Below are 21,825 nucleotides of genomic sequence, written 5' to 3'. Positions count from 1 at the left end.
TATAGCCTTGTCTTCAAATTGTGAAGACCATTGAATGTGAGTCACGCCTATGCAAGGGGCGCTCGGGCGCATGCGTAGTGACATAACAAACCAAGCGCCTAATTCGTCAGCTTGAGAAGGGAACATGGCGGCGTCCCTGATTTACGGCCGATTGTCGGCTAGCCTGAGAAATTCTGGGGCAAGATCGACGCTTAACACTGCATCCAAAGTAAGTCCACCTTGATAAAAAATATTATGAAATCCGGCTGCCTGTACCTGTGATTATTTTTCTGCTGCACCATCTTCGAAGTCCCCGAGAAATGGGGTGAAATTTGACATTCGCTTATCTCCTTTGAGGTAACTAGGAAACTGGCTATGTTGGAAAGACGAATGTATCAGTACATACAGCTTATGGTGGTTCAGGGATTTGTTTGTTAGCAATAGCTTTTCGCTCACATACAGTACAAGTTGTTTAGACAGTGACCTCCAACACAGCTGCTATAGACTAGAGACGACAGGACGGGGGGTGCCAGGAGCGTCATGCCTATCGGGGGTACAGGGGCAGGTGCCCCCTCATATACACTGCTCAAAAAAATTAAGGGAACACTTAAACAACACAATGTAACTCCAAGTCAATCATACTTCTGTGAAATCAAACTGTCCACTTAGGAAGCAACACTGATTGACAATAAATGTCACATGCTGTTGTGCAAATGGAATAGACAAAGGTGGAAATTATAGGCAATTAGCAAGACACCCCCAAAAAAGGAGTGATTCTGCAGGTGGTGACCACAGACCACTTCTCAGTTCCTATGCTTCCTGGCTGATGTTTTGGTCACTTTTGAATGCTGGCGGTGCTCTCACTCTAGTGGTACCATGAGACGGAGTCTACAACCCACACAAGTGGCTCAGGTAGTGCAGCTCATCCAGGATGGCACATCAATGCGAGCTGTGGCAAAAAGGTTTGCTGTGTCTGTCAGCGTAGTGTCCAGAGCATGGAGGCGCTACCAGGAGACAGGCCAGTACATCAGGAGACGTGGAGGAGGCCGTAGGAGGGCAACAACCCAGCAGCAGGACCGCTACCTCCGCCTTTGTGCAAGGAGGTGCACTGCCAACGCCCTGCAAAATGACCTCCAGCAGGCCACAAATGTGCATGTGTCTGCTCAAACGGTCAGAAACAGACTCCATGAGGGTGGTATGAGGGCCCAACGTCCACAGGTGGGGGTTGTGCTTACAGCCCAACACCGTGCAGGACGTTTGGCATTTGCCAAAGAACACCAAGGGCAAATTCGCCACTGGCGCCCTGTGCTCTTCACAGATGAAAGCAGGTTCACACTGAGCACATGTGACAGACGTGACAGAGTCTGGAGACGCCGTGGAGAACGTTCTGCTGCCTGCAACATCCTCCAGCATGACCGGTTTGGCGATGGGTCAGTCATGGTGTGGGGTGGCATTTCTTTGTGGGGCCGCACAGCCCTCCATGTGCTCGCCAGAGGTAGCCTGACTGCCATTAGGTACCGAGATGAGATCCTCAGACCCCTTGTGAGACCATATGCTGACACATGCACATTTGTCGCCTGCTGGAGGTCATTTTGCAGGGCTCTGGCTGTGCTCCTTCTTGCACAAAGGCGGAGGTAGTGGTCGTGCTGCTGGGTTGTTGCCCTCCTACGGCCTCCTCCACGTCTCCTGATGTACTGGCCTGTCTCCTGGTAGCGCCTCCATGCTCTGGACACTACCCTGACAGACACAGCAAACCTTTTTGCCACAGCTCGCATTGATGTGCCATCCTGGATGAACTGCACTACCTGAGCCACTTGTGTGGGTTGTAGACTCCGTCTCATGCTACCACTAGAGTGAGAGCACCGCCAGCATTCAAAAGTGACCAAAACATCAGCCAGGAAGCATAGGAACTGAGAAGTGGTCTGTGGTCACCACCTGCAGAATCACTCCTTTTTTGGGGGTGTCTTGCTAATTGCCTATAATTTCCACCTTTTGTCTATTCCATTTGCACAACAGCATGTGAAATTTATTGTCAATCAGTGTTGCTTCCTAAGTGGACAGTTTGATTTCACAGAAGTGTGATTGACTTGGAGTTACATTGTGTTGTTTAAGTGTTCCCTTTATTTTTTTGAGCAGTGTATGTCCTGTATAATAACACAATTAACAACTTTTCCCCCCATTTTATAATACTACTATCCACTTAGCAATTTTATGAAGTTGGCTTTAGCTAGCCCAACCTCATAACTAGCTACCAAGAAGCCATTTAAAGCTATCAGTGAAGTTAGTGGCTAGCTTGACCATCTTAGCTGGCATACCTGCTGACAAGGTTGGTAGACTTTAGAAAGGCAAACAATAACTAATTGTACCGAATAAGACTCACATTACTTTCAATCTTTTACCCAGATTTTAGCAGAGATTCAGAGAATCATATTTAGTTTCTTTAAAAAAAAAATACCACCATTTGGGAGTATACAGGCAGCTCAAGAGGAATGCTTAGATATATGATTATGACTAGATTGCAGGTAAAAGCTGTTTCACGTGTTTAGAAAAAAATCTTAAATTCTCCAGCCCCCAAAGCATCCTCACATACTTTTTGCTTCCTTTGATTTTTTGGATGCTTGATGCCCCTGGGGGGAGAAGGGAGGATATGCACCATCCAGGCTGTTTGTTCATGCTCACTTGCACTGACAACGCTGACATTTTTAGAACCAAGTTGGACTTTTCAGATTTGAAAAAAAATGGGTTTGATGATGACATAATGATTAATTTGATGCCCAAATGATATGTTTAATGTGTTCCTCTTTCATATCTGCAAACTTACAGTATTGCACACATCTACTCCACATTTTTTGTTGTGTATGTGTCCTCTTAGTCTTTTGTATGGGTGTGACTATTTATTATTATTCAGTGTCCTTTCACAGAGCGCTATGTACTCCCCCTGACATATGAGTAGGTACTGTTATGTTACTGCATCATGTAACCCCCCCCCCCCTCCCCCCACAGCTTTTTCTCTCTATCCCCCTCTGCCTCCCCTCTCTCCAGGTGCTGGGCGGTTCCTCCGGCCTTCTTGGGGCTCAGCAGCAGCCACCCCACCTTCAGCAGCAGCAGAAGAACCTCTCCCTGCATGAGTACATGAGCATCGGCCTGCTCAAAGAGGCTGGCGTCTGTGTGCCCGTGGGCAAGGTTGCCAGCTCACCCGATGAAGCCTACTCTGTTGCCAAGGAGATTGGTAAGCCATGCCTTAATAGGATGTGGGCAAATTAGAGTAGGCTAACTTAGGGGTGTGTGCATAGTCCCCTCCCGTACTCCCTGTTCACCCACGACTGCGTGGCCAAACCCGACTCCAACACCATCAAGTTTGCTGCCGACACAACGGTGGTAGGCCTGATCACCAACAACGATGAGACAGCCTATAGGGAAGAGGTCAGAGACCTGGCAGTGTGGTGCCAGGACAACAACCTCTTCCTCAACGTGACCAAGACAAAATAGATTATTGTGGACTACAGGAAAAGCAGGGGCGAAAGCATCCATTTACATTGACAGGGATGTAGTGGGGCGGGTCGAGAGTTTCATGTTCCTTGGTGTCCACATCGCCAACAAACTATCGTGGTCCAAACGCACCAAGACAGTTGTGAAGAGGGCACGACAACGCCTTTTCTCCCTCAGGAGACTGAAAAGATTTGGCATGGGTCCCCAGATCCTCAAAAAGTTCTACATCTGCACCATCGAGAGCATCCTGACCGGTTGCATCACCGCTTGGTATGGCAACTGCTTGGCATCCAAGCGTAAGGTGCTACAGAGGGTAATGCGTACAGGCCAGTACATCACTGGACCACAGTCACCCAAGTCATAGACTGCTCTCTTCTACCGCACGGCAAGTGGTACTGGAGTGCCAAGTCTAGGTTCAAAAGGTTCCTTAACAGCTTCTATCCTCAAGTAATAAGACTGCTGAACAATTAATCAAATGGTCACCTATTTGCATTTTTTGTTTTTACACTGCTGCTACTGTAACGGATGTGAAATGGCTAGCTAGTTAGCGGGTACAGTTACGTCACTTGCTCTGAAACCTACAAGTAGTGTTGCCCCTTGCTCTGCAAGGGCCGTGGCTTTTGTGGAGCGATGGGTAACAACGCTTCGTGGGTGACTGTTGATGTGTGCAGAAGGTCCCTGGTTCGCGCCCGGGTCGGGGCGAGGGGACGCCGTAAAGTTATACTGTTACACTACTTGCTGTTTATTATCTATGCATAGTCACTTTACCCCTACCTACATGTACAAATTACCTTGACTAACCTGTACCCACGCACATTGACTCGGTACCGGAACCCCCTTTATATAGCCTCATTATTGTGATTTTATTGTGATACTTTTTAAAATGTTTAGTTTATTTAGTAAATATTTCAACTGCATTTTTTCATTAATGGCTTGTAAGTAAGCATTTCATGGTAAGGTGTACACCTGTTGTATTCGGCGCATGTGACAAATACAATTTGATTTTGATGTCAGACCAGGTATTAGTGGGTGAGTAGTGCATTCTACATACAATAGGCCTATTTAATGTTGTTTAACTGAGCAATAGTGCTGAGCGATTAACCAACATGTCTGATCTTTGTTATTAAACAACTACAATGACCATAATCCATTGGGTACCTACTCGTCCGGTCTGTGTTTTTCTTTTACGCCTGCTATGTTAGGTTATTGTAGGGCAGAGAGAGAGAGAGATGAGATGGAAGAAGGCGCGATAGAAAACAGTTTCTTCGCGAGATGCGGTATCTCTACCTGAAAATACATGATCTAAGTGATTGGTAGTTGGTATTCAGCAGTCATAAAAGTATTCCTTATTTACTTCGAAGAACTACTAAAATAGAGATTTTGTCAGACCGTGTAGGCAGCCTCTCTATAGATATGAGATGATGACTTGGAATTAAATAATAAAGTCATCAAATAAAACAAATGTAATAGAACACAATTAAAATGTATTTTTTTGTAATGTTAAGTGATAAGCAGTATTGGGCAGTCAGTACTATCATCTGATTTTTATTGTTTTATTCTGGGTTACAGCATTCAACCCACATCATGCATAGTGCATTTCATGTAAAAAAAAAATACATATCTAGTTTTTTTTTCTTCATAATCCAAACTGACCTCAAAAGCACTAATCACTCACCACTACTGAGTAAGGTATGTTGTCAGAGTGGACTGTAGGCCTATACTGTAATCTAGGGATATCTCTATCATCGTAGTGCTATAGTCAGAGGTCAGAGAGAACCTCTGGATGTTTATAATATCTTATAAGAATTCAAAAGGCACAGAGACAGTGCCGTTTTAGGGCTTAGTAGCTTAAATTACTAACCATAGCCAGCATTAGTTGACTATCTTATCCAGAACTTTGGTACTTCTCATCCTAATAGCTTGTTCTCCATTTATATCTTCTTTGTAAACGGTGAGCCAACATGGTTTCAACATTTTATTGAGTTAAGTTTTATTAGTCGTATGTACGGGATACAGATGGTATACATTGTCCAACAAATTGTTTATTATTATTTTTTAAATACCTTTAATTTAACTAGGCAAGTCAGTTAAGAACAAATTCTTATTTACAATGATGGCCTACATTGGCCAAACACAGATGACGCTGGGCCAATTGTGGCCGCCCTATGGGACTCCCAATCACGGCTGGTTGTGATACAGCCTGGAATTGAACCAGGGTGTCTGTAGTGACGTCTCAGGCACTGAGATGCAGTGCCTTAGACCGCTGCACCACTCGGGAGCCCCAAATGCTTACTTGCAGGTTCCTTCTTGACAATGCAACAACAATAAGAAATAATAAAAGTTAAGAATACGAACATAGTCTCATGTTATGTTAAAATACTTAGCTGGCCTGTCCCTTTAGGGGCTGGGGGGTTACCATTGTTATGGGGCATTCTGGTGTGTTTGTGTGTGTGTGACAGCTCATCTGCATTTGCGAATGCTCGAATCAGCAAAAGTGATTTGAATCAAATCTGAGTTAACAAATCGAATTTGAATCTATTCATATCTTTGAAGTCAGCCCTAGTGTACTTTTTTGTTACTTTGAAAATGCCATGTATACACATTCACCCTCATTTCTCTGGACTAATCTGATAGTGCTGCACACAGAATCTGTAACCTACATCTGACATGGTGTGACCCTTGGCCTTGTTTAGGGTGTTTTTAATAGCATCTGAGGCGGCAGTAGAGACTACAGTCTAAACATAGCACTGAACCCAAGGCTATCAGTTAACACTGTTCTGCAGCCTGCTGTGCTCAGCTGGACACACAGTATCCTGTTTACACCTATCAGTGCTTCCTTTTCCTCAGGGGCCAGTGTCATGGAACTACTCTACTCTTGGACTAGCCTTTTTGATAAATGGCATTGCTCTGGACTAGGGATAATCTTTTAATTCGATTCAGACTAGTGTTTAGATTATTATATGTTAATGAAATCAAAATGTCCTTCCAGGCTTTACATAGAGGTTTTAGGCATGTCATTTCTAGGTAGCCTACTCTGTAACTAACTGTAATAGTGTGTTGTCTAACTTTGTTAATATGTTACTATACTAGATCAATCAAGTTAAATCATCTCTGCCCTACTGAATTCCTCTGTGGTAATGAGTAGGACCTAACATGATGTAGAACAATGTATCCATTCACTGTGTAGCTTACTCGATGCTAACACATAGTTTTCTGCTTGTGGATACAGATTAACTTGACAATGTCCAGAAGTAGCCTAGTCATTTAGGGCCATGAGTGCATGCCTTTGCTAGAAAGGTTGTTAGGCAGTGTTTGCACTGTCAATGTTTTGTGTAGTTTGTACGTCTGCATTATTATCGGTCTGTGGGTGTAAATGGCAGTGGAGTGTTGGGCTAGTCTGTAACTGCTATGGTCTCTTTCTCCCTCGTGTGTGTGGGTGGGTGTCTCAGGCACCAAGGATCTAGTGGTGAAGGCTCAAGTGTTGGCTGGAGGCCGAGGCAAAGGCACCTTCGAGGGAGGTCTGAAGGGAGGAGTGAAGATTGTCTACTCGTGAGTGTCCGAGAGAACTCCTCTCAAACTGCACCCATTTCTACTCTGTGTCAATTCTTTTGTCTCTCTTCCCCTCTCCTACAGTCCAGAGGAGGCCCGGGACATCTCCTCTCAGATGATTGGCCGTAAGCTGTACACCAAGCAGACAGGCGAGCAGGGCCGTATCTGTAACCAGGTTTTCATCTGTGAGCGCAGGTACCCCCGCAGGGAGTACTACTTCGCCATCACAATGGAGAGATCCTTTCAGGTGAGGTCATTCCCGCCCCTTCACGCCTCTCAGGTGACAACAGCTGACAAATCACGCTCAGCCATTCTGGGTCAGGCCGTCAGATTTGACATATTGGGCAGCTGTTATTTTTTATTTTGAATGTGATTGTGTTGTGTTGGACGGTCCCACTAGATGGCGTAGTGGTAAAGGACATGGCCGTGGACATGTTGAAATACTTGTGCTCCATGGGACTTGCTTGTCCAGCTGCTGTTACAGTTCTGTTTTCTAAATAGGATAATCAGACACCAGTTGTCATTGAGAATTTAAAGACTGATGGATCAATTCAGTCGTTTGTTACATTTATTTATGATAGCCCAGGTACTATTAGGTTAACTATATAATATCTGTATTGACCCTTTTTGCACAACACTTTTGACTCATCACCTCTGCTGCTGCTTTCTATTATCTATCCAGTCACTTTAGCCCTACCTTTATGTAGATATCTACCTCAATTACCTTGTACCCCTGCAGTACCACTGTAATGGTATATATAGCCAAGTTATTGTTACTCATTGTGTATTTATTCCTTGTGTTATTATTATTATTTTTTTCTCTGCATTGTTGGGAAGTAAGCATTTTACTGTTAATCTACCCCTGTTGTTTACGAAGCATGTGACAAATACAATTTGATTTGCTGTGAGACCTATGTTCCATTAATTTGCTCTTTTTTAGTTTGATTGCCACTCAATGAATGTGTAAAATGATTGGTACTCATAATCTCTCGGCCCCTCCCTCTGAACAGGGCCCCGTGTTGATTGGCAGCTCTCAGGGGGGCGTGAACATCGAGGATGTGGCAGCGGAAAATCCCGACGCCATTGTGAAGGAGCCAATCGACATCATGGAGGGAATCAAGATGGAACAAGCTGTTTCGGTACAGTTGATCGGGTTGTAAAAATACCTCTTGATTTGTCTTTCAGTCTCTTAGATCCCAGGAAACACTACATACTCTGGTAAATAAACAATACTCCACCTGATTTTAAAGCTAGCTATTTTGGTCCATATTTAAACAAAGGACTTGCAGTAACGGGCTTCAGAACCTTATTCATTAGGCATGTCCCCCCCACGCAGGTAACATCTTTAAATGTCAGGTTTTGACTTTAAAATGCTCACTCAACATGGCATCTTATACACTACATGTGTCTTAGAGTGCCTGCAATGTTACCATGACCTGCCAACGTCTCTCACATTCACTATAAATCACATTTATTTATATAGCCCATCTTACATCAGCTGATATATCAAAGTGCTGTACAGAAACCCAGCCTAAAACCTCAAACAGCAAGCAATGCAGGTGTAGAAGCACGGTGGCTAGGAAAAACTACCTAGAAAGGCCGAAACCTAAAAACCTAAATATTACATGCATTAATAGCAACAGCATAATTGTAAGACAGGCTATGAGGGGTGGCCAGTCCTCTTCTGGCTGTGCCGGGTGGAGATTATAACAGAACATGGCCAAGATGTTCAAATGTTCATAAATGACCAGCATGGTCAAATAATAATAATCACAGTAGTTGTCGAGGGTGCAACAAGTCAGCACCTCAGGAGTAAATGTCAGTTGGCTTTTCATAGCCGATCATTGAGAGTATCTCTACCGCTCCTGCTGTCTCTAGACAGTTGAAAACAGCAGGTCTGGAACAGGTAGCACGTCCGGTGAACAGGTCAGTGTTCCATAGCTGCTGGCAGAACAGTTGAAACAGCAGCACGGCCAGGTGGACTGGGGACAGCAAGGAGTCATCATTCCAGGTAGTCCTGAGGCATGGTCCTAGGGCTCAGGTTCTCCAAGAAAGAGAGAATTAGAGAGAGCATACTTAAATTCATACAGGACACCGGATAAGACAGGAGAAATACTCCAGATATAACAGACTGACCCTAGCCCCCCGACACAAACTACTGCAGCATAAATACTGGAGGCTGAGACAGTAGGGGTCAGGAGACACTGTGGCCCCATCAGATGATACCCCCGGACGGGGCCAAACAGGCAGGATATAACCCCACCCACTTTGCCTAAGCACAGCCCCCACACCACTAGAGGGATATCTTCAATCACCAACTTACCATCCTGAGACAAGGCCGAGTATAGCCCACAAAGATCTCCCCCACGGCACAACCCAAGGGGGGCGCCAACCCAGACTATACCCCTCATTGTCATTCGTTCCTCCTCACCTTCAATTGAATTCAAGTGTTTTACAAGCTGGTAATAGATTTGTAAATGTTGCTAAAGTAGAAATAAATGACAAACGATGTAGATTTGAAGAACTGATATTGATACATTTCTTTCTTTTGCTCCCTCGCTCTTTTCTCGCTCTTCTCTCTGTCTTCGCTCTCTCCAGATTGCCACAAAGATGGGCTTCCCTGCTGCTCTGATTGACGACGCAGCTGCTAACATCATCAAGCTCTACAACGTCTTCATGAAGTTTGATGCCTCCATGCTGGAGATCAACCCCATGGTGGAGGACGCCTCTGGCCAGGGTACACATACACTTGCTTTTTGTTCCTAGTGATGTTGTTAGTCACGCCAGTGGTAAGAGCTGGGTGAGAGTGTGTTGCTTGGTTGGAGGCTTCTCCCATTGATCTATGACTCACTGTCAATCATTCTCATTAACGCACTCCCAGTGAAAAACCTTAGTGTGAATCACTTCACTTTTAACTGATGGGCCAATTAGGCAGCTAAACCCCATTGTACTGAAGGAAGGATGGTGTTATTGCACAACCAACCGTCTTCAACATCATAGCCATACATATTAGAGTATGGTGGCTGGGTCAAATAAGAGCTTTATGTTAAATATGTTAGCTTTGAAATGTAAAAGGCATTCCAGTGCTCATATGTACTTCGAATGACCTTGTGGTTATGGGCTGACTTGACCAACCCCAAACATACCAGGAGAGTTGATTGACAGTAGGAATGGCCAGTGCTGACCCTACTACATTAGCAACATCTGTAGAGGTCTCTATCTTATCTGTCACTAACCCAGATCTGTCCTTGACATGTACTGTACAGCCAACCAAGGTTACACAGTAAAGCTATGTCACAGAACTATACTCAACAAAAATATAAACGCAGCATGTAAAGTGTTGATTTCATGAGCGGTAATAAAAGATCCCAGAAATTTTTCATACACGTAAAAAGATTATTTCTTTCAAAATTTGTGCACACATTTGTTCAGTGTGTTATTAACAATTTATCCTTTGCCAAGATAGTCCATCCACCTGACAGGTGTGACATATCAAGAAGCTGATTGAACAGCATGATCATTACAAGGGCTGTCACCGACAAAAAAAAATTCTTTTCACCAATCGATTGGTTGAAACATTAAAAGGTGTATTTTTCCATATATAGACAAATCCTATGTGTTTTAATCAAATCAACTTTTTGCACTGAGCTTGTCTGATGCTTTAAGCACACTGTTTGATTAAATAATTAAGAGACACAAATGACTAGAGGGAGTCCGACCACAATTGATTTGATTGTGCCGGGCCTGGTTCAGACTTGCTGTGTAAAAAAAGACAACAAAAAAAAAGACAGCAAGTGACTGTGTGACTAGCACCCGTTGTCTGTTTCTCCTTGCTGCAGCGACCACCACAGAACATCAGCAGTGTATCGCACTGTCTGTGTTGTTGAAGCTGCAACATAATTATAGCCATTTCTGACTGAAAAGTTATGTTACTGTAATCCCTAATTTGTTAAGGAAAAACATTTCCTATTCCCTCAACCATTGCTCTCTTTATGTGAAACATGACAAATAGGGCGTGACCTAATAGCATATCATAATCACATCAATAAATAGGTTATAACAAACTCTGAACACCATAAAACGTGACAGAAAAATGGATGCAGAGGACGTGACAAATAAAGAAAATGGGGAATGTTTACTGGTTTCTCAGGGGGTAAAGGGGAAGTCAGATATGTGGAATTAATGTGATCGTTGTAGAAAATACTGTAGATCAGGAAAAAGGAACTAAGGGGCAAACGATGCGTGCATATTATGTGTGCCAAACAATTGCTGTTAGAATAGAATATCATTTTTCTGACAGTTTGGAACAATGTAAACTATTATATGCGTACCAGAGTCTGTAATTTTTTTTATTTTTATATAGCCTTTATTACAGCAAAGTCTAAACATGAATGGAACGGTTTAGGCCTATTTATTGTTTACGCTAATTATTCAATGGTCACTTGTTATTTTATTTGAAAACTAAAATGCTTAATTGCATTTAAAGTCATGAATGGCTCGTATGCTGTGTGATGACATGAACGAATAAATGATTGATTGATACAGTAGCCTATAAATATTGAAATATAGGCCTAAGTAAGGTACAGTATTAAGGCTAAACAGGATGTACAAGGCTGCTATACTAAGCCTACTAATGATAATGACATGAATGATTATAATTATAATGATGATCATAATAATGAGATCACTGAAAATGGAGTAATAATAATCATTTCTGACCATTTGGAAAAGTGTAAATAACAATAAATAAATAATACCAGAGACTGGTCTAATGACAAAAAGTATAAAGCCTTTAATTACAGCATAGCAAAGATTAAAAACAGCCGGATTTGTGAAATTGCTTTATCCAACATTTTGCAGTTGCGTGAGGCTTGGTGCAGAAGGAATCAGTAGGCTATTAAACAAACACTCAAACAGGCAACAGAAGCAGGATCTGTCTTCTTCCTGTAAATATAGCGTTTAAAAGTTTGGGGTCACTTAGAAATGTCCTTGTTTTTGAAAGAAAAGCACAATTTTGTCCCTTTTTTAAAGTAACATCAAATTGATCAGAAATACAGTGTAGACATTGTTAATGTTGTAAATTACTATTGTAGCTGGAAACAACTTTTTTTTTTAAAGCAATCTACATAGGCGCACAGAGGCCCATTATCAGCAACCATTATTCCTGTGTTCCAATGGCACATTGTGTTAGTTAATCCAAGTTTATCATTTTAAAAGGCTAATTGATCATTAGAAAACCCTTTTGCATTATGTTAGCACAGCTGAAAACTGTTCTGATTTAAAGAAGCATTAAAATGTGCCTTCTTTAGGCTAGTTGAGTATCTGGAGCATCAGCATTTATGGGTTCGATTACAGGTTCAAAATGGCCAGAAATAAAGAACTTTCTTCTGACACCCGTCAGTCTATTCTTATTCTTCGAAATGACAGCTATTTCATGCGAGAAATTGCAAGAAACTGAAGATCTCGTACAATGCTGTGTACTACTCCTTTCACAGAACAGTGCAAACTGGCTCTAACCAGAATAGAAAGAGTGAGGGGCCCCGGTGTACAACTGAGCAAGAGGACAAGTACATTAGAGTGTCTAGTTTGAGAAACAGTCTCAACATCAACAGTGAAGAGGCGACTCTGGGATGCTGGCCTTGTAGGCAGAGTTGCAAAGAAAAAGCCAAAGAAGCTGCCAGTTCAGGACTTGTGAGGTGTCTGTTTCTCACACTAGACACTAATGTGTCTAGTTTGTGTCTAGTGTCTAGACTGACGAGTTTCAGAAGAAACTTCTTTCTTTCTGGCCATTTTGATCCTGTAATCGAATCCACAAATGCTGATGCTCCAGTCTAAACAAGGCCCGTTTTATTGCTTCTTTAATCAGAACAACAGTTTTCAGCTGTGCTAACATAATTGTAAACGTTTTTTTTTAAATCATCAATTAGGCTTTTAAAATGATAAACTTGGATTATCTAACACAACGTGCCATTGGAACACAGGAATGATGGTTGCTGATAATGGTCCTCTGTACGCCTACGTAGATATTCCATAAATCAGCTGTTTCCAGCTACATTTACATTTAAGTCATTTAGCAGACGCTCTTATCCAGAGCGACTTACAAATTGGAAAGTTCATACATATTCATCCTGGTCCCACCATGGGAATTGAACCCTGGTCCCCCCGTGGGAATTGAACCCACAACCCTGGCGTTGCAAGCGCCATGCTCTACCAACTGAGCCACACGGGACCAATGTTACAATAGTTACAATATAGCTACAATAGTCATTTACAACATTAACAATGTCTACACTGTATTTCTGATCAATTTTATGTTATTTTAATGAATGCAAAATTAGCTTTTCTTTAAAAAACAATGACATTTCTAAGTGACCCCAAAATTGTGAACGGTAGTGTCTAGTACACCATGATTTGGATTTATTTATTTTGCTACTGCGCGACTAAAGAAATGTCAGTTGACAAACAGCCTATCGACCAAACATTTGTCCAGTCGACTAAATGGGGTCAACCCTAATCATTACACAGGTCCACCCTGTGCTGGGGAAAATGAAAGGCCACTCTAAAATGTGTTTTGTCACACAGCACAATACCACAGATGTCTCATGTTTTGAGGGAGCATGTAATTGGCATGCTGACTGCAGGAATGTCCAACAGAGCTGTTGCCAGAGAATTTAATGTTAATTTCTCTACCATAAGCCGCCTCTAACGTTTTAGAGAATTTCTCGGTTGTGTGGATGAGCAGTTTGCTGATGTCAATGTTGTGAACAGAGTGCCCCGTGGTGGTGGGATTATGGAATGGGCAGGCATAAGCTACTGAAGACAAACTCAATTGCATTTTTATCGATGGCAATTTGAATGCACAATGATACCGTGACGAACTCCTGAGGCTAATTGTCGTGCCATTTATCTGCAGCCATCACCTCTATGTTTCAACATGATAATGCATGGCCCCATGTCGCAAGGATCTGTACACAATTCCTGGAAACTGAAAATGCCCCAGTTCTTCCATGGCCTGCATACTCACCAGACATGTCACCCATTGAGCATGTTTGGGATGCTCTGGATTGACGTGTACAGCAGCGTGTTCCAGTTCCAATATCAAGCCACTTTGCACAGCCATTGAATAAGAGTGGGACAACATTCCACAGGTCACAATCAACAGCCTGATCATCTATCTGCGAAGGAGACGCATGAGGCAAATGGATACTTACTGATTTTCTGAATCACACCCCTACTTTTCTTTTTAACATTTTCTATTCCCAGTCATGTGAAATCCATAGATTGGGGCCCAATATTTTTTTTTCAATTGACTGATTTCCTTATGAACTGTAACTCAGTAAAATCTTTGAAATTGTTGATTGTTGCGTTTTTATTTTTTGTTCAGTATAGATAATCTGTTGGACAGGCATTGGAAAATGTCCCCTCCAAGTACAAACGGACATCTGTATCTGGCTTTGTTGTAATGAAGTTACAGGGTCATTGGGTTTTTGTCACCAAATGATGATGTCAGCCATCTTGGGCTCAGCCTCTGTCTCCTGTGTGTCCCTCTGACAGTGATGTGCATGGACGCCAAGATCAACTTTGACTCGAACGCAGCGTATCGCCAGAAGAAGGTGTTTGACATGCAGGACTGGACCCAGGAGGATGCCAGGGACCGACAGGCAGCCAAGGCTGACCTCAACTACATTGGCCTGGACGGATCCATCGGGTGTCTGGGTGAGCGCCACAACACACCCGACACTGCTACCTAGCTTTATAGTAGCAGTATTGATAAAAATATATATTTTTTGTATATTCACTCTATATTCTCTGTGTATGTGTAGTGAACGGGGCTGGTCTTGCCATGGCCACCATGGACATCATCAAGCTGCATGGTGGCACGCCCGCCAACTTCCTGGACGTGGGGGGCGGAGCTACAGCCCACCAGGTGATGGAGGCCTTTAAACTCATCACCTCTGACAGGAAGGTAAGGACTGGGAATGGGGGACACTTATCACTGTAACACTTAGCATCTCTGGTTGTCATTGAAGAAGCATTAATCTGCAGTAGGCACTCACTTCTCACTGTGGAACCAATAGGCACAGATATGTCACGTGTTCCACAGTCCTTCACCCTGACCTCTATCCCCAACTGGAACGGGACGGCTGGGTATCTAGAGCAGTAGTAGCCTGCAGTTGATACTATTGATGTTTTAATGGAGTTAGGGGGTAGGGATTCATTAGGAATTCCTGATGTTTGGACCTTCAGGAAGTTTATGGTTGTATGAAGTAACCTTTCAGTACACGCATCCCCTAGTTAGTAAGTGTATCTTTTGACAGACATGTCTGGAGTTACCTGAAGATATCAGTAGGATAGCTCACTCTGAGGGTGGGGTTTACTACTGGTGGAACCTATTGGGTGACATTTATCTGTGGGATTTTGAATGGGGGAGGACTTTAGAGGGAGTACAGGGAGGGTTCTAAACTGCTGTGTGACATACAGTTAGTCATTCATTCATTGATGGGTGAATAGGTTTTTGATAGATGGTTATAAGCTCTCATGGGAGATTAGTGGCTAATTTCCCATCACTGTCGATGTGTTGACACCTGCTTAGTGTGGTCCTAGTGGTGTCTGTGGTTTATTATGTAGCCTCAGTAATGGTGTGGTATTTATACGTTTTCATTTAAACCGCTACAGTTTTATAATACACATTACATTTACAGTGTGATCTTGATCTTGTTGATGTTATATGATTTTTTTTAAACGTTTGGTTGTTATTGTTCCTGTATGAATTTGTGATCAAGCTTTTGTGATTGCTTGGTTTTTGGTCTTCTATGGTCAATATCTTCGGTTATGCTTTCATGGTCAACTTCTTTGGTTTGTGGTCTTCAGGTGCAGGCCATCCTTGTGAACATCTTTGGTGGCATCATGAGGTGTGACATCATCGCTCAGGGCATCATCATGGCTGTTACAGACCTGGACCTGAAGATCCCCATTGTGGTGCGGTTACAAGGTGAGACTGACCTCCCTTATACCGTCAAGCATGAGGTAGCTAGCACAATAGCAGCTTGGCATGACCACCCTGTGGCAATTACAGTGAAAACTATTTTAGCTTTGTTATATAGGCTACTGCACTGCCATTTTGGCGAACATACGGGGCTGGGAGAGAGGTGGGGGCGACAGTGGAGCGTGGCCTTTTTAAAGGTCAATGAGCAAGCAGCCTGTCAGGATTAGGCTCTTCTAGTACTTCCCCACACACGCTAGTGATGGGGGATTTATACAGTTGCATATCGGGATGTTATTTTTTACGATATACTATCGCAATATTATTTTTCCTTCATAGCTTGTTCTTCATCTTTTTTTAAGTAAGGTACCAATTTGTTTTCAGCACTTATTTCCATGACTGATAAATTTGTTTTCTCATGGCTCACTTGTCTTTCTGCAGCAGACATGGTGAGCAATATGTTTGGAACATCGAATCGCAATAAAATCACAGTATCGAATCGCAATAAATATAGAATTGTGAGAATTGCAATGCATATCGTATCGGACCTAAGTATCACATAATACCGGCACTATGGGACCCTGTAGCTCCCAGCCTCTCCCGTCTGGACATGTTTTGAAACACACAGGGACAAATAGAATGTGTAAAGTTATACAGAACTCAATCACTCATAAAAAAAATTGTACTAAAATGATTTCCTTCATAAACGGTTTAGTAATGTATAATGAACTTTCACAAATTAGACTTCTAATTTATTTAGTCTGCTATTTTGAATGCTTTTGTAATCATGATGCAGGGCTATTATTCCAATTGTCTAGCCCAGGTATTCCCAGGGCTACTCGCAATGCCGTCGGGGGTACGCCAAATAAAAAATGTGATTCACATTTTTTTTTAAATATTAAAAAAAATATTTTCACATTTTCCAACAGTTCAACAGCGTGTTCATTTATATTTTTTAACTGGGCTATACATTTGGTTGAGGTTTTTTTCTTGCCTGAGTAGCCTCGTTTCACTGCCAAAAATAAAATTTAACCATCTACTGTTCAGGGAAATAACAACACAATGTCAAATACAGGTAGCCTTGTCAACTAATTAACATCCAATCACATTAACCGTTACTCTCTCGCAGGAATTCCACTAACGGTTCGTCTGTAGCCAAACTTAGCTGCTGCTCATGTTAGTATCTGTACTGATGGCGCAAAAGCCATGATAGGGAGACATAGTGGAGTGGTAACGCACACGCAAGCAGTTGCTCCCAACGCCACTTGGGTACACTGCAGCATCCACGGGAGGCTCTTACTGCCAAGGGAATGCCTGACAGCTTGAAAGATGTTTTGGTCACTACAGTGATAATGGTTAACTTTGTTAACCTGTTAAGGCTAGGGGGTGCTGTTGTCACTATTTATGGAAATCGTGTAATTTTTGAAACGGCTTCCTACAAAATTCTTGATCGTACAATATGCATATTATTATTATTATTGGATAGAAAACAGTCTATAGTTTCTATAGCCGTTGAAATTTTGTCTCTGAGTGGAACAGAACTCATTCTACAGCAATTTCCCTGACATGGAGTCAGATTTCACACATTTTGGCCCCTGTTCTGGAGTCAGTTTTAAGGCCACTGTTATTGCTATGAGTATACGGACACTGCTTACGTCTTCCCCTGGATGCCTTTACGTGATGACACTTTGAATGGTATCGATTGCCCAATCACAGCCCCTATAAAACAAAAACACGTGTAGGTAGGAACTCTTTTCTAGGTGCGTAAGGCGCGCGGAGGACACCGACCTACTGTTTTTCCAAGCATTAGTGTAGCCAGTTATATTTCTCAGGTCATGTTTCTACTCGTTATAGGAGTTAAAAACATCATAAGGTAGTTAATTTAAAGCGTTTTATAGCAATTTATATCCGTCTAATGCGATTTTGGGACATTTATTTCTGAGACACTGTGAATCTCTGGGCACCGTTCCAGTTCATGCCGAACGCAATGTGCATTTCTACATGACCCAAGAAAGGATTCTTTGACCAAGATTCTGATGGAAGAACAGCTCAAAGTAGGAACAATTTATTATGATAAATCGTGTTTCTGTCAAAATGTTAATGGCTTAGGACGCCATCTTTTTTGACGTAGCTTCGCTTGGCGCAAACTGTATTCAAAAGTAAGGATAATTTAAAAAATGTAAATCCGCGATTGTATTAAGAATTAAATTGTCTATCAATCGCTGTCCACCCTATATTTTTTAGTCACGTTTATGAGTATTTATGTATACGACTAGATCACTGTCTAATGTGGCGCAGGACATTTTCTGACCAGCTGGGCTACTTTTCTCATTGTCTAACCATGATTTTGGTGGCTAAATATGCACATTTTCGAACAAACTATATGTATGTTGTAATGTGATGTTACAGGAGTTTCATCTGAAGAATTCTGAGAAGGTTAGTGAAAAAATTAATATATTTTGGCGATGTTTACGTTATCGCTCTCTTTGGCTAGAATCAATGCTGGTGTAATGTTTGCACATGTGCTATGCTAATATAACGATTTATTGTGTTTTCGCTGTAAGACACTTAGAAAATCTGAAATATTGTCTGTATTCACAGGATCTGTGTCTTTCGATTAGTGTATGCTGTGTATTTTTACGAAATGTTTGATGATTAGTAGTTAGGTAAACACGTTGCTCATTGTATTTATTCTAGTCCATTTGTGACGGTGGGTGCAATTGTAAACTATGACATCTACCTGAAATATGCACATTTTTCTAACAAAACCTATCCTATACCATAAATATGTTATCAGACTGTCATCGGATGAGCTTTTTTCTTGGTTAGTGGCTATCAATATCTTAGTTTAGCCGAATTGGTGATAGCTACTGGTGTTGGTGGACAAAGAAAAGATGGTGGATTATGCTAATGTGTTTTTAGCTAATAGATTTACATCTTTACATATTGTGTCTTCCCTGTAAAACATTTTAAAAATCGGACATGTTGGCTGGATTCACAAGATCTGTGTCTTTCATTAGCTGTATTGGACTTTAATGTGTGAAAGTTAAATATTTAAAAAAAAAAAAAAAAATTGAATTTCGCGGCTCTGCCTTTTCAGTGGGGGTGGGGGGGGGGTGCCGCTAGCGGCACCCCGGGGCTAGACAGGTTAAAGCAAGGCCGCTGAACTCTCGTGTATTATTTGTGCTATGCAATGATATGGGCAGCGACCATGTAACTCTTTTACAACATAGAGAAGTGCGCTGGTTATGAAGGGGCAAAGTATTGACACGTTTTTTTTAAATTGAGAGACAAGCTTAATTTTCACTTATCTGACCACTTGCATGATGACGAGTTTCTCATACGACTGGCCTATCTGGGTGATGTTTTTTCTCGCCTGACTGATCCGAAATAAAGGATTACAGGGACTCTGCAACTATATTCAATGTGTAGGACAAAATTGAGGCTATGATTAAGAAGCTGGAGCTCTTCTCTGTCTGCATTAACAAGGACAACACACAGGACTTTCCATCATTGGATGATTTTTTGTGTGCAAATGAACTCAAGCTTACAGAGAATGTCAAATGTGATATAGAGAAGCACTCGAGGGAGTTGGGTCCACAATTATGCAGGTACGGATGACACAAATAACTGGATTCGTTATCCCTTTCCATTCCCAGCCTCCCTCCAGTCTACTTACTGATATCTGAGCTATATAAAAGAGAACCAAAGAGCTTTCTAAAAGATCAGCATTCCTTCAGCCTCGTTCTGTTGTTTCAGGATCCAGAGTGGACGATGCCAAAGCTTTGATTGCCGCTAGCCCACTGAAGCTCCTGGCCTGTGACGATCTGGACGAGGCCGCTAGAATGGTACACCCACACCTCTCTACCTCTACCCCTCTAAGCACCCGGTCTGGTTTATGTAGGGTGGTGTGTGTGTGGTACAGTAGGTCTATGTGAAGTGTGTGAATGTGAAAAGGAATGTCAGGAACTGTTTGAGGTTCCAGAGCAATGAGGTGTGTGTGTGAGACGAGGGTCACCAGCAGGGTTGTGTGTGTGTGCGTGGGGTGTGTGTCAATTGACACCGTCAGGGTATAGTGACAGTTTAAACCCAGCTCTTTGCCATCCTGACTGGTTGAAGTGACACTGCCTGAGTTTTATGGCTTTGATTTCTGGCAGAGCTAGCAGCAGTGAGTCAGAGCAGAGGCCCCCCTTCTCTCATCTCGCCCCTCCATCTATCTTTCCCTCTACCACTAGTCTGGCTTTGCTCTCACTGACTCCCACTATCTCTCCTCTCCACTCGCTCTCCTTTGTTTTTGGAGTGTTCTACTCCCCAGAGAGACGAGCATCAGTTAGCCAGCACAATGGCAGCTTGGCATGACCACCCTGTGGCAGTTACAGCCCCCCGCAATTAAAACTATTCACTTTTAGTGTTTTTGTCTGTTTTTTAATGAGATCACTCATATAGTTCCCTGCTGCTGTGCTTGTGTTTAAAGTATTCTCTGTTTCCTCTTTGCAGGTTGTGAAGCTTTCTGAAATTGTGTCGCTGGCTCAGGAGGCTCATGTGGACATCTCTTTCCAGCTGCCACTCTAAGCCATGCCCCTTGACTCTACAACCCCATCTGAACCCTGACACCCCACCCCTTGAACAGCAAGAAGAGCCTCTCATTACTGAGCAAATACACCAATACAACACAGCCCACCAACTTCTGTTAGTTCTGTTTCCCTCTCTCTCTCTGTGGCAAGGCTCCAAAATGCACACACACATACAGGTAACTGCCAAAGTAAAGGAAACTAAGTAAATGAGGGATACAAAGTTGCCTGACTACCCAGACTCCTTGTCCTGCAGGAGTGCCTTATATTGAGTGGTCTGAGAATGGGAGATTGGGTAAGAATGGGGGGGGTTTAAGGGGAGATGCCCATTGTAATGACAGCTGCTAGGTAGTGACACTGGACTAATACTTGGCAAACACTTCAGCTAAGAAAAGAGTTGATGGAATGTAAATCGCTTTTAGGAGTACCTCTTATGTCAATCATTTCATCTCCATGCAATTTGAAATGCATAGCTGAATAGTGGATGTTTCTGAGTCTGGCGAGAGAGACTGACTAATACCTGGATAAAAGCATCGGAGTACTCTCCATTACTCCTGAACTAGTAAGAGTTATTTGTGAGTGTTTAGTGTGTGTGATATCTAAACTACTGCTTATCTTGTTGACTGCATGTTTGCGTATTTGTCTCTTCCATCCCTTCTATAGGACAGTCTCATATATAATAGTCTGCCACCATGTCACAGGAACAACCTTTCTCACTCTGTTCCGGTACATATGACAACAAAAATGGGGGTGGGCCGTGTCCACTCAACTGTTAAAAAATTGTACTGTAGTTAAGTCTTATCTCTATTTCTCCGTTCCTCTGTATCTGTTACTCCCCAGCCCTTAGAACACAGAAACACTCTTATTGTGAGTTGTAAGACATTTATTATATCTTGTAAATATCGAGACGGCTGTTCTCTTCTATAAAATATTTATGCTTCTCTTGGGGAGTAAAACAAATCAAATGAATAAATAGGGAACACCCAATTTGCTTCTTGTTTTAGTTTTGCAGCACTTGTACTTGCAATGTGAAAGTTGTTTACTTCTCCTTATGGCTAGTTAGGTTGTGTTTGGCATTAGTCATGTCAACAAAAACAACGGAGGAATTGCTAAAGTGCAAATGTGTATAATGATCAGGCTCATGTGACTCCAAATTAGCTTATACTGTTGATATTAGCATAGTAGTGTTAGATTCTTACAACATTTTCTACATGCCAGACTCTGTATTGCAGTTGCATAACATATGTATAATAA

At 42.3% G+C, this 21,825-nt stretch overlaps 1 protein-coding gene across 1 annotated transcript; it reads left to right on the top strand.

Moving 5' to 3' along the window:
* Positions 1 to 70: 70 nt before the first annotated feature.
* On the top strand, positions 71 to 21,558 carry LOC129816524 (succinate--CoA ligase [ADP-forming] subunit beta, mitochondrial-like). The gene is made up of 11 exons (XM_055871095.1): positions 71 to 208; positions 3,022 to 3,208; positions 6,918 to 7,017; positions 7,102 to 7,264; positions 8,028 to 8,156; positions 9,616 to 9,754; positions 14,572 to 14,733; positions 14,841 to 14,983; positions 15,889 to 16,009; positions 19,760 to 19,848; positions 20,498 to 21,558. The coding sequence occupies exons 1-11, from the start codon at positions 125 to 127 to the stop codon at positions 20,570 to 20,572; spliced, it is 1,392 nt and encodes a 463-aa protein (XP_055727070.1). The 5' UTR covers positions 71 to 124; the 3' UTR covers positions 20,573 to 21,558.
* Positions 21,559 to 21,825: the final 267 nt, after the last annotated feature.

The sequence above is a fragment of the Salvelinus fontinalis genome, chromosome 19 (assembly GCF_029448725.1).
Source record: "Salvelinus fontinalis isolate EN_2023a chromosome 19, ASM2944872v1, whole genome shotgun sequence".
Lineage (NCBI taxonomy): Eukaryota > Metazoa > Chordata > Actinopteri > Salmoniformes > Salmonidae > Salvelinus > Salvelinus fontinalis.
Note: the sequence above shows the minus strand (reverse complement) of the source record. Positions and strands in the feature narration are given on the sequence as shown.